Source organism: Pecten maximus, chromosome 17 (genome assembly GCF_902652985.1).
Source record: "Pecten maximus chromosome 17, xPecMax1.1, whole genome shotgun sequence".
NCBI lineage: Eukaryota > Metazoa > Mollusca > Bivalvia > Pectinida > Pectinidae > Pecten > Pecten maximus.
In genome coordinates, this window is record NC_047031.1 from 8,038,243 (window position 1) to 8,051,357 (window position 13,115).

Sequence of the window (13,115 nt, forward strand, 5' to 3'; positions counted from 1 at the left end):
TTTTCAAATCACCATCCTACACTCCCCCTCCCCGCCCCTCCACTCCGTCCCCCTCCTCTCCCCCACCCCACACTGCCCTCCCTTTTTATCCCAACCTACACTTTCCTCTCACAGCGCTCCCTTCCCTCCCTTCCACATCCCCACACTCTCCCCTCCCCGTCTCTCTCTTTCCCCTACTTCCCACGCCCCAATCTCCCTCACTGCCTTACCCCCACCCCCCCTACCCCTCCCAGTCCCACTCTCCCCATCCCGCCCCGCCCACGCTCCCCACCCTGCCCCACCCGGCCCCACGCTCCACACCCGCCCAACGCTCCCCACCTCGCCCCACGCTCCCCTCCCTGTCTTACTCTACCCCTGTTTCTCCCCGCCTCACACTTCCCTCCCCGTCTCACTCTACCTTTCCCGCCCCCTCTCACCTCCCTTCTTTACTCCCTCCTGCTCTCCCCCGTTCCACTCTCCCTTTCCCGCCCCACTCTCCCTTTCCCGGCCCACTCCCCCCTTCCCGCCCCACTTTCCCCCTCCCGGCCCCACTCTTCCCTCCCCGTCCCACTCTTCCCTCCCCGCCCCACTCTCCCCTCCGGCCCCACTCTCCCCCCCCCCCCCCCCCCTCCCTCCCCTGCCCCCTCCCCTCCCGCCCACTCTCCCCCCGCCCCACTCCTCCCCTCCCGCCCACTCTCCCTCCCCTTCCCGCCACTCTCCCTCCCTCCCCCTCCCTCCCCTCCCACTCTCCCCTCCCCGCCCCACTCTCCCCTCCCGTCCCACTCTCCCCTCCCGGCCCCACTCTCCCCTCCCGGCCCCACTCTCCCCTCCCCTTCCCACTCTCCTCCCCTCCCCCGTCACTCCTCCCCCTCCCGCCCCCCTCCCCCTCCCCCTCCCACTCTCCCCTCCCGTCACCCACTCTCCCCTCCCCGTCCCACTCTCTCCCCCCCCGTCCCATTCTCCCCCCTCCCTCCTCTCCCTCTCTCCCTCCCCTCCCGTCCCCACTCTCCCCTCCTCCCGCCCCTCTCGCCCGTCCCCTCTCCGCACTCTCCCTCCCCCTTCTCCCCCCTTCCCTTCCCATTCTCCCCTCCCCTGCTCACTCTCCCCTCCCGCCCCCTCTCCCCCTCCCCCTGCCTCCCTCCCCTCACCTCCCTCACCCCCCCCCTCCCCTCTCCTCCCCCCCCTCTCACCTCTCCCCCTCCCCTTCCCGCCCTCCCCCCTCCCCTTCCCCTTCTCCCCTCCCCTGCCCCACCTCTCCCCTCCCTCGCCCCGCCTTCCCCTCCCCTCTCCTCTCCCCTCCCGTCCCTTCTTTCCCCTCCCCCCCCCCTCTCCCCCCCCCTTCCCACCTCCCCTGGTCCCCTTCCCATTCTCCCCTCGGCCCGTTCTCCCTCTCCGCCTCCCCCCCCTTTCCCCTCTCCCCTCCCCTCCCCTTCCGTCTCCCCCCCTCCCGTCCCCCCTCTCCCTCCTCCCCGTTCCCCACTCCCCCCGTCCCCTTCCCGCTTCCCCCTCCCCTCCCACTCTCCCCTCCCCTTCCCCCACTCTCCCCTCCCCTTCCCCTTCTTCTCTCCCTCCCCTTCCCCGTCTCTCCCCTCCCCGCCCCACTCTCCCCTCCCCGTCCCATTCTCCCCTCCCCGTCCCACTCTCCCTCCCCGTCCCACTCTCCCCTCCCCGTCCCATTCTCTCCTCCCCGGCCCACTCTCCCTTCACCGTCTCACTCTCCGCTCCCCGTCCCATTCTCTCCTCCCGGCCCCACTCTCCCCTCCCCGTCTCACTCTCCCCTCCCCGTCCCATTATCTCCCCTCCCCGTCTCACTCTCCCCTCCCCGTCTCACTCTCCCCTCCCCGTCCCACTCTCCCCTCCCGGCCCCACTCTCCCCTCCCGGCCCCACTCTCCCCTCCCCGCCCCACTCTCCCTCCCCCCCCTCTCACTGTCCCCTCCCCGTCTCACTCTCCCCTCCCCGTCTCACTCTCCCCTCCCCTTCCCCATCTCTTCCTCCCTGCCCCTCTCCTCCCTTCACCGTCTCACTCTCCTCTCACCATCCCTTCTCTCCTCCCCCCACCTCCCCCTCCCCGTCCCCCCTCCCCTCCCTCCTCCCCTCTCTCCCCTCCCCCCCCCCTCCCCTCCCCTCCCCCCACCCCCCTCCCCCCCCCACTTCCTCTCTCCCCCCCTCTCTCCTCCCCGCCCCCCACTCTCTCTCCCCGTCCCTCCCCTCCCCCCCCCACTCTCCCCTCCCCCCCCCTCTCCCCTCCCCCCCACTCCTCCCCTCCCCCCCCCCCTCCCTCCCCGCCCCACCTCCCCTCCCGCCCACCCCTCCCCTCCCGCCCCCTCTCCCCTCCCCCCCCCTTCTCCCCCCCCCCCACTCTCCCCCTCCCCGCCCACTTCTCCTCCCCGCCCCCTCCTCTCCCCTCCCCTCCCCCCTCCCCCCCTCTCCCTCCCTCCCCCTCTCCCCCCCCCCCCCCCTCCCCTCCCCCCCCCCCCTCTCCTCCCCGCCCCACTCTCTCTTCCCGGCCTTACTCCCCTCCCCGCCTAGTATATTGTGTCTACATGTCTCATCTTTGTGTATTTTCAGATGTTTCAAAAGGAACCTTTATAGACGACATCTTTTCAAGATTATTTGATGAAGGGTAAGCATCATCATCATCATCATCATCATCATCATCATCATCATCGTCGTCGTCGTCGTCGTCGTTGTCGTCGTCGTCCTATGGAATTCTCATCAAATATTACTATTTTTATAGAATCTTGATCAAATTATATCAGTATTTTCATTTTCGCAAACCATTATACTGGTATTTTTTTGTAATAATCAATGCGAATATGACTAAATTATTATGAATTTAAAGAAACAAATATTATTGATGCCTTTTTCGTGTTTTTGTAGGTATGGCGGGAAAAACAGCAAAGGAGGACGACAAGATGTTGATGATATTGGCCGATCGGAAACACTCTCTGTAAAACGAGGCCGAGAAAGGACGTCGGGTTTCTATAGCAACTGGTGACACTTCCGGTTGTTTGTGATCACGTGACATTGACAATGTGATGTGGAAATATTAATGTGTTTTGAGAATACAATAAAACAAGATTTATATAAATAACAGGCTGACTAGTTTGTAAATATCCAAACCTTGATAGGCAGGGGAATAGAATATATTTCTCTTTTCTTTCAGTTAAAAACAACCACTTTTCGTTTTTCAGATAAAGCTGATATTCAGAATTTATCTAGTGATAAAGTGTCGAGTAGTTAAGGTGTCCCGACACTTTATCACTAGCCCTTCACCTCTGGGCCGCGAGTTCGAACCTTACGAGGGAAAGTTGCCAGGTACTGACCGTAGGCCGGTGGTTTTTCTCCGGTCACTCCGGCTTTCCTCCACCTCCAAAACCGGGCACGTCTTTAAATGACCCTGGCTGTTAATAGGACGTTAAACAAAATAAACTAAATACAATTACATGTAGTAGGATGAGAGCGCGAGTTCGTTAGTTCGAACCCCGACACGGGCAGGGTATTTTTCATCCTATCTAATTAAAATACAAATGCTCATTCTCACTACGTTACATGAACACCTAACGACATCGCATAAGCGGTCACGTCAGGATGACCTTTGTTACCGCAATATTTCAATTTCAGGTCGAATTGACAATTTTTTGATGTCATCCATCTCACCCATTCGTCACATCATCCATCTGAAGCTAACAATTTCTGTACAGCCTGTTTCGGTCATACGAAATTCTGTAAGTAGTAATTTGATTGGTTAATCCAAAAGGTCATCCTGACGTGACCCCCATGCGATGTCGTTAGATGTTCATGTAACGGGTGACCACGTGCACCCCATGTGTAAGATATAAGAGATTGAAAGGCTTCCGTGGAGCTACAGGACCTGGGCCCATATTCATAAAAAATCTTAAGTTAAATACTTAAGTTTGACTTAAGTTAAGTTATACTTAACTATAAATATTTTACTTAGTTAAATAAAACTTAAGTTAGAACTTAAGTACTATTCATAAACGACTTAAGTATTTACTTAGTGCATACTTAGCTAAGTATAAATATTTAAGTATTTCATGTAGTTGCTATGTTGTTGTTAGGTAGCTGCGTGATGTCTTTCGTAAAACGTGAAATTTGGCACCGGCGTTCCTGGCATTCCAAGACGATCAGAATCCGGAAATGGCAACAGCAAAAAAGACTAGATGACCAAACTTGACAAAGGACGAATGTCTGGCGATGGTGAGGCTAGTACATGTTTACAAGTGAAAGAAAACGAATGTCGGCATCGGCAAATAGGCAAGCGTGGGTTCAGGTTGCCGGCAGATTGAACAGTTCAGATGCATTAATCAGGAGAGAGCCGGAAGAATGCACGAACATTAGACTAACCTCGTCGTTCAGGCCAAAAATGCATATAGCGTGTCCATCGTAGAGTCAAGGAGAACAAGTACGTTTTAGTTAATTTCCACTAAACCAAACATCAGTTGAAATGTACGTATCAAACCCCTAGTTACATTGTACGATCTGTAAAATCCCGCTCCCGCAAACATGATAGAACTGTCACAACAATCAACTGTTATTTAAAACTTTCGTTTCGTTATCAAAGCAGGGGAGTACTAAATACATGGACAGGGCCGGAATGCGCATGAACGGGTTCAAGTTAAAGTACAAGTAACCTCAATGTTTTTTTTAATATACAGGTAAGAACTCTATAGATATACATTTTTTTTAATTAATGAATAAAAGATACAATAAAACTTTGAGGCAGTATTTCTGGTTTGTCAAAGTCAGCAAGAGAAACAAAAATGAAGTTTTATCTAAATAGAATTTGATTGGTATGTGGGTATGTTCCTTATAAACTACAATTGCTCCGTGTCGTTGTAGTATTGACTTCGTAATGGGCCTTAACGACAGTGAGATTGACTCCTCCATCTTCGATTCAAACCTTTACATCTTGTTTTAAATGATTGAATACAACAAAATCTGAAGTTAATGATTTTTTTCTTAAAAACAAGTTGATTTCTGTCGATTTCGTGAAGTCATCTTTCTTCTGAGTTGTTAAGTATTTACTTAAGTATTTTTAAAGGAAGTTAAACATCCCCATGACGTTACTTAACTTTAAGTAAAAACTTAAGTAGTTTTATGAATACAACTTAAGATAAAACCTTGAATTAAGTAAATACTTAAGTTTATTTTAGTACTTAAGTACAAATGTCCTACTCAAGTATTTACTTAGGTGAAAAACTTAACTTAAGTTTTTTTTATGAATATGGGCCCTGGGTTGTGGCGGTCTTTTGGGACGAAGACTTTGTGAAGGAGGGAGTGGTGTAAGGTGAAGGGTGTATAGGTCACCTCACAAGTCACGTGTCTACCTAGTAACACACTGCCAGAAATTATGACGCAGCATTGTATAATTTTGGCGACGGGGTTCCGAATGACCACGTTTTATAATAAAATGTTAAATCTTCAAATCAAACAAGATTTTCACAGTCTGATTCTGTAAAGTTTTACAAGTCACAATAAAAAGGCTAAAGTGGTATATATCATTTTCCCATAAAATAATAATTTATTCAGCTTCAAACTTAAATACACGTGTAAAATTGACACGTAATTTCACGGACAAAATTAATTTGGACGAGATTAAATATTGTCCAAATATGATTTGTTTTTTTTTAAGAATTTAAATGTCTTTAAAGATTTAGCCCATCAAACTCTTTCTGTCGACTCGGATCCTGCGTACCAAACAGTACACTACTACCCGGAAGATGGCTGAACTTTATTACCATGGTTTCCAACTAGCTTCCGGAGAATCTTCCGTGGTCTGAATTTCCTTGGTTTCCCCTTCTGTCCGACAGAAGCGTGGCAGTTCCGGTCCAATTCAATGGTGTTCTTTGTAGAGAGGTCTTTGGCTGTTCCGCTGGTCTTCAGTGGATGTCCGATTGGTTCATAAAATATTCCATTGGAGGGTGTTTGTCCATACCAGCTGTCCACCACCGTGGTCAGAAAGTTTAATTTACATTGTTCGTATCCCTTCTTGGCTTGGAAGAGTTCTACTGGACATTTTCTGATTCCCCAATCCGTCCAAGTCGTCAGGCACAACCAGTGGCGCCACCTTGCAGTTTGTAACTTTTTTCAAAACGTTGACCGCCATTTCCTCGTTGAAAATCGCAAGAAATCTGATAATTTTAGTGAGTAACAAATAACCTTGTGGAATCGTGGCGTCGTAGGCGTATCCAAGATAGAAGTATCTATGACGTCACAATGAATATGACGTCATAATCCTTCAGGGAAGGCACGTGATCCCATCACAATAGAACGGAAACGGAGTTACCACAATCCAACTTCTGAGAAACATTAGCGGAATTTATAAATAGTGTTGAGTGTTTCCATAGAATTAGCAGTTTGTACAAATCGAGATGAATTTATTTTTCAAATTATAATTAATGATTTATTGATCAGCCATGCTATATATAGAAACATGGCTGGTCAAACTGTTTAGTGTAACATTGACAAAATGAGCTGAATTTTTTTCCCCGAACGCCCCGGTTGGCTCCAGACTTAGACTATTTGTTTTCCCCTTTCATCAACAACGGTAAAATACTGAAGGTTAACATCATTCAAATATCAAATTTATATATTATATATTAATGTTGTATCTAAAACAGTTTACCATATTGATAACTAGGGTAGGTCGGTCAAACTTCGACCACCTTCGGTCTTCACGGTAAATCTGACTTAAGTTGTTATGTTCTCAGTCGTTTTGACGCTCGACCACCTTCGGTCTTCACGGTAAATCTGACTTAAGTTGTTATGTTCTCAGTCGTTTTGACGCTCGAGACATATGTAACGGACTATTAGCTACAGCTGTATCTAAATTTCCGAAAATAGGACGAAACTTCATCCATTATCACGTGTATAGGTAATGCCTATAAAGTAGATAAACTCTCATTTTCCCTCTCTCTCTCATCCGCCCCCCCTCCTCTCTCTCTCTCTCTCTCTCATCCGCCCCCTTCCTCTCTCTCTCTCATCCGCCCCCCCCCCTCTCTCTCTCTCTCTCTCTCTCTCTCTCAAATATGTAAATATATGTCATCCTGTAAAAATGAATGTATTATGTAAAATTATATAGGGAAAGGGCTTAATATAAGTTTGATAACTTGTGCTCAATTCCCTTGTATATAACAAGATATAATAAAATATGTTTAAATAAAAGAACTAGTGAATGGATTGTAGAAGAAACAACAAACACGACATTTGTAAAACACATTTTAATTGTTTGCCCCTTGGACGGAATGATATCACAAATGTGGATGACCCTCAAAACGCTAAGACGAAAGAACTGAAAAAGAGTCTTCTAAAACTTTCATTTTGCATAAAAATTGACAAATCTATACATAAAACAGAAAATAGAAACAAACAGGAAAAGTTTAATTGTCCCATAAACAATCGAACTCCATACTCACTGGATTATTTTTAGATATACATTGTTAACTACTTATAGATCAGATGAAAATATTAAAATAAATATTGGCAAGGTTTAGACATTTTCAAAATATTTTTCGCGTAGAAATATCTTTTAAACGTCGTGTAACAAACAAATATATGTGTCACATTGTTTCTATACGAAAACTTTTATTTTTTTCGGAAAATTAAATTTTGTACAAAGCTGACCTACATGTATCAGACAATGACTGCCTTTCTTCCTATCATTCTTATTTGCTTTTCTTTCTTTCTAATAATTATAAGTATACTGTGTCGCTATCACAATCTTTCTTATATATTTGTGGAGAGGGCTTTTATAAGTTGTTAAAAACTTGTGCCCAATCCAATTGTGTCTAAACAATAAAGTCCTTTAAAATCAAATCAACGAATGGCTAGGTTCACGTAGATGCCTCATTAATTGGACGGATCATCTTGTTTTAAAATTATTTTTGACTTTATAGTCTTGTAAAACTAATCAACAAATCAGCCTCTGGACGGATACACGGCAACATAATTATATGGTGATTGATAGTTAAAAGCAGTCCTTCATAAATATCTAAACGCAGTTTTTTTTTGACAAACCAATCATTAACCGTAAACAAATCGGGATTTTCCGTTGAATTTCGGAATTTAGAGAACCGTGATATTTGACCTAGCGATGACGAAAAGTTCCGAATACATACGGAACGTTTTTCAACTACGTCATCTGAAAAAGAAGTGTTTAAAACATATTTATGACCAAAAAAAAAAAATGTCAATATAACCAAATTATCGATATTTCATCATACTAAATACAATATATATTCAAATGGATCAATATATCACTGAATCTACGGACAAAACGAGGCAAGATTATAATACATATTTTGATATCGTGCTTGAAAAAAATGAAACAATGCATATTTATATATGAATACTGTTAATATGGGACGGCAGTTTATTTCACAAATAAAACGTTTTGTATCATTTAAGTGGACCGTCACATTGAAAACTAACACTCAAAATCTCATTTAAAATTTCCTTCCTGCAACCAGTAAAATTATGTCTATGACGTCACATCAAAGAGATGACGTCACTAACACTTCAAATACGTTCAGGTAGGAAATGATCGTGAAATTATGGAAGAATATTCATTTGGTAATCGTAATAATGATAATAAGAATAAAAAAAAAAATGATAATAATAATAATAAAATAAATTATAATGTATACTTCACTCCCAATTTCACTCTATCATCATGACGTCACGATTGGTTCCCCTACTTATCTACAAGGAGTTGTTATTACGCTTTCTTCAAATCAATATTTATAAGCAACTCTCATTACCTTATCACAAGGAACAATTGAAAAAAAAACCCTTTCAAATTACTCAGAATTCCGATCAACATTTCATAAATACAATCGGAATATTCCGGTTAACTCCGGGCCTTGACGGAAGAAGCCGAGAAGTTACGATTGACACGAATACTATGACGCTTACAAGAGATGCAGATTTCATTTCTTCTTGAAGTAACACCAAACCGTTAAAAAAATAAATACCAAAATTCCACTTAATATCAAATGTTTGAAATATGTATATATGGCACAGAAGGGAAACAGAAACATTACATAACTATATAATATATCAAGTATATATCAGTAAAATAAATATGGAATATTATTTACAAAACAAAAGTAATAATGCGAGGCATGGATGAGTTGTCTCCCTTAGAAATCCTCACTCTTAAACTGTAAAAGACGGGTTGCTTCCCTTAGTTTATCACATTACCAAACATTTATAGGGATACAATTGTGGTATACATACTAAAACGTTGGCATTCGTACTAAAATAAATGTCCTTAAAAGTATCAATAGATTTACGACAACGTTGCTATGGAAACTGTAGCAAAATGACATAAAATAAGGCGATATGTTTTTCAATGCATATTGATGGTAAGTGTAATATATTGTTGCTATGGTGAATCTTTACATTCATCAGTAGTTTTGACGCCATTATCGTTGGTCATTGACCAAGATGTCCACGATTTCCATCTGTAGTCACCGGTGTTACATTACATAGTGACGTAACTGTTGCTATAGCAACGCGACTTTGATACATCAAAGTTACGTTATGACGTCAGCAATTTGATGCATTTCTTAAAATATGTCACCGTTGCTATGTGATCGTATCAACTTTTTACAGCAACCTGTCCGTTGCTATGGTAACTCTTCAAATATGATGTTGCCGTTGTTAAAATAATAACTTTGTTGTTCTGTGACAATATAACAAAACAGTGGCGAATCTGTTGCTATAGTGGAAGCATAAGATGATGTCATCGTTGCTATGACGATAACTTCGTTGTTATATAACGATATCACCATTTTAAAATGGCGAGTATGTTGCTATGGTAACTCTACAGATGAATGTCACCGTTGTTATAATGTTGTTCAATATACTGGAGCACGGCTTCGTGGCAGTACTGGAACTGGCCCTGCGGAGAAGAAAGCAGATAGAGTTATCCCCCTTTTTATATATATTGCACGTGTTCGCTGAAGATGTCATCATGGCAGAAATAACGTGAATTCGTTGATTAAGCGAAAAACAATTTCGAAAATCTATGAAGTGATGGATGATGAACAAATACAAGTACAGCTAGAATCTGAAATATTGCTTGGTAAAACTATTCTAAATAGAACTATTTAAAACATCTACGGTACTTACTATGCTCGGGATGACTTGAGGACGATGAACTCTCATCTGGTTGATGATATGGTACAAGCTAACGTTTTCCTCCAGCCTCAGTCTCTCGATGGCCGCCGCCACGGTACAGAACAGGCCGGTTCTCTCCGCGCCGTCCCTGTCAGGATAGAGATGTCTTATTATCGACGGTTCGGACATGACGTAAATTGAATTTACGATTTACGGTACCGTACAATGTTTCATTATATAATGACTTGCAGCTAATACATATACAGTTTGAGAGGGGAAATCTGAGTGATTTTTCAATTATTCATGTTTCGAGGAAGCCGTAAGAAAACATACTGGTGTTTCATATTTTCTGACATAGTCACTTCTCTCAGTTTACCCCGAATACCCATTTTGTTTTGAAAATAAGTTTCAATATATCTGGTTCGAATTTCATTAATGTTTCATGACTTGAAATTTCGGAAAGTATTGCGGAAATATCCCTAGCTAAGTTTTCCCACTTAAATCTTAAAATGCTTTCCTTTAGAAAATTTTGAGTTTATGAAGATTTTTAAGTAAACGGATGCTGATAAAACTTGGTCCCAGTCTCGGTGACTTACAAACAGTGGACGATTACTGGTTTCGCTTTCTCGTCTATTGTGGCGGATTGCCACTCTCTGACGTCATCAATCATCCTGAGGAGGCCACTAAGATTAGAAGGAAGAAGTCTGCCCTCCTCCCATCCATTATACTGGTACTGACGAACCACAACACTGCCCTTGTCTTCCTGTAACACAGGGGCCGGGAAATATACATTATAACTGTAACAGAGGGGCCGGGAAATATATATTATAACTGTAACACAGGGGCCGGGAAATATACATTACAATTGTAACACAGGGGCCGGGAAATATACATTATAACTGCAACACGGGGGCCGGGAAATATACATTATAACTGTAACACGGGGGCCGGGAAATATACATTATAACTGTAACACGGGGGCCGGGAAATATACATTATAACTGTAACACAGGGACCGGGAAATATACATTATAACTGTAACACAGGGGCCGGGAAATATACATTATAACTGTAACACAGGGGCCGGGAAATATACATTATAACTGTAACACAGGGGCCGAGAAATATACATTATAACTGTAACACAGGGGCCGGGAAATATACATTATAACTGTAACACAGGGGCCGGGAAATATACATTATAACTGTAACACAGGGGCCGGTAAATATACATTATAACTGTAACACGGGGGCCGGGAAATATACATTATAACTGTAACACGGGGACCGGGAAATATACATTATAACTGTAACACAGGGGCCGGAAAATATACATTATAACTGTAACACGGGGGCCGGGAAAGATACATTATAACTGTAACACAGGGGCCGGGAAATATACATTATAACTGTAACACAGGGGCCGGGAAATATACATTATAACTGTAACACGGGGACCGGGAAATATACATTATAACTGTAACACAGGGACCGGGAAATATACATTATAACTGTAACACAGGCCGGGAAATATACATTATAACTGTAACACAGGGGCCGGGAAATATACATTATAACTGTAACACAGGGGCCGGGAAATATACATTATAACTGTAACACGGGGCCGGGAAAGATACATTATAACTGTAACACAGGGGCCGAGAAATATACATTATAACTGTAACACAGGGGCCGGGAAATATACATTATAACTGTAACACAGGGGCCGGGAAATATACATTATAACTGTAACACAGGGCCCGGGAAATATACATTATAACTGTAACACAGGGACCGGTAAATATACATTATAACTGTAACACAGGGACCGGTAAATATACATTATAACTGTAACACAGGGGCCGGGAAATATACATCATAACTGTAACACAGGGGCCGGGAAATATACATTATAACTGTAACACAGGCCGGGAAATATACATTATAACTGTAACACAGGGGCCGGGAAATATACATTATAACTGTAACACAGGGGCCGGGAAATATACATTATAACTGTAACACAGGCCGGGAAATATACATTATAACTGTAACACAGGGGCCGGGAAATATACATTATAACTGTAACACAGGGCCCGGGAAATATACATTATAACTGTAACACAGGGACCGGTAAATATACATTATAACTGTAACACAGGGACCGGTAAATATACATTATAACTGTAACACAGGGGCCGGGAAATATACATCATAACTGTAACACAGGGGCCGGGAAATATACATTATAACTGTAACACAGGCCGGGAAATATACATTATAAATGTAACACAGGGGCCGGGAAATATACATTATAACTGTAACACAGGGGCCGGGAAATATACATTATAACTGTAACACAGGCCGGGAAATATACATTATAACTGTAACACAGGGGCCGGGAAATATACATTATAACTGTAACACAGGGGCCGGGAAATATACATTATAACTGTAACACAGGGGCCGGGAAATATACATTATAACTGTAACACGCGGGCCGGGAAATATACATTATAACTGTAACACAGGGACCGGGAAATATACATTATAACTGTAACACAGGGGCCGGGAAATATACATTATAACTGTAACACAGGGGCCGGGAAATATACATTATAACTGTAACACAGGGGCCAGGAAATATACATTATAACTGTAACACGGGGACCGGGAAATATACATTATAACTGTAAGACGGGGACCGGGAAATATACATTATAACTGTAACACAGGGGCCGGGAAATATACATTATAAATGTTACACAGGAACCGGGAAATATACATTATAACTGTAACAAGGGGGGCCGGGAAATATACATCATAACTGTAACACAGGGACCGGGAAATATACATTATAACTGTAACACAGGGGCCGGGAAATATACATTATAACTGTAACACGGGGACCGGGAAATATACATTATAACTGTAACACAGGGGCCGGGAAATATACATTTTAAATGTTACACAGGAACCGGGAAATATA

General features: G+C 43.7%; 2 protein-coding genes across 3 annotated transcripts in view; one reads left to right on the top strand and one right to left on the bottom strand.

The window, feature by feature from the left end:
* Positions 1 to 700: 700 nt before the first annotated feature.
* On the top strand, positions 701 to 2,978 carry LOC117315878 (vegetative cell wall protein gp1-like; the record flags this gene model as incomplete). Its single annotated transcript, XM_033870288.1, has 3 exons — positions 701 to 1,997; positions 2,609 to 2,738; positions 2,861 to 2,978. Coding segments are annotated over 3 exons (1,545 nt in total), but the record flags the coding sequence as incomplete, so codon positions are not given.
* Positions 2,979 to 7,209: 4,231 nt separating this feature from the next.
* Positions 7,210 to 13,115, bottom strand: part of LOC117316011 (fibrillin-2-like) — a 54,561-nt gene continuing 48,655 nt past the window's right edge. For both annotated transcript variants that reach the window (XM_033870498.1, XM_033870496.1), the window contains 3 exons: positions 10,723 to 10,889; positions 10,139 to 10,274; positions 7,210 to 9,908 (listed from right to left, as the gene is read on the bottom strand). In XM_033870498.1, the coding sequence (XP_033726389.1) occupies positions 9,831 to 9,908; positions 10,139 to 10,274; positions 10,723 to 10,889 (381 nt within the window). In that variant the 3' untranslated portion in view covers positions 7,210 to 9,830. The remainder of the gene's footprint in view (positions 9,909 to 10,138; positions 10,275 to 10,722; positions 10,890 to 13,115) is intronic.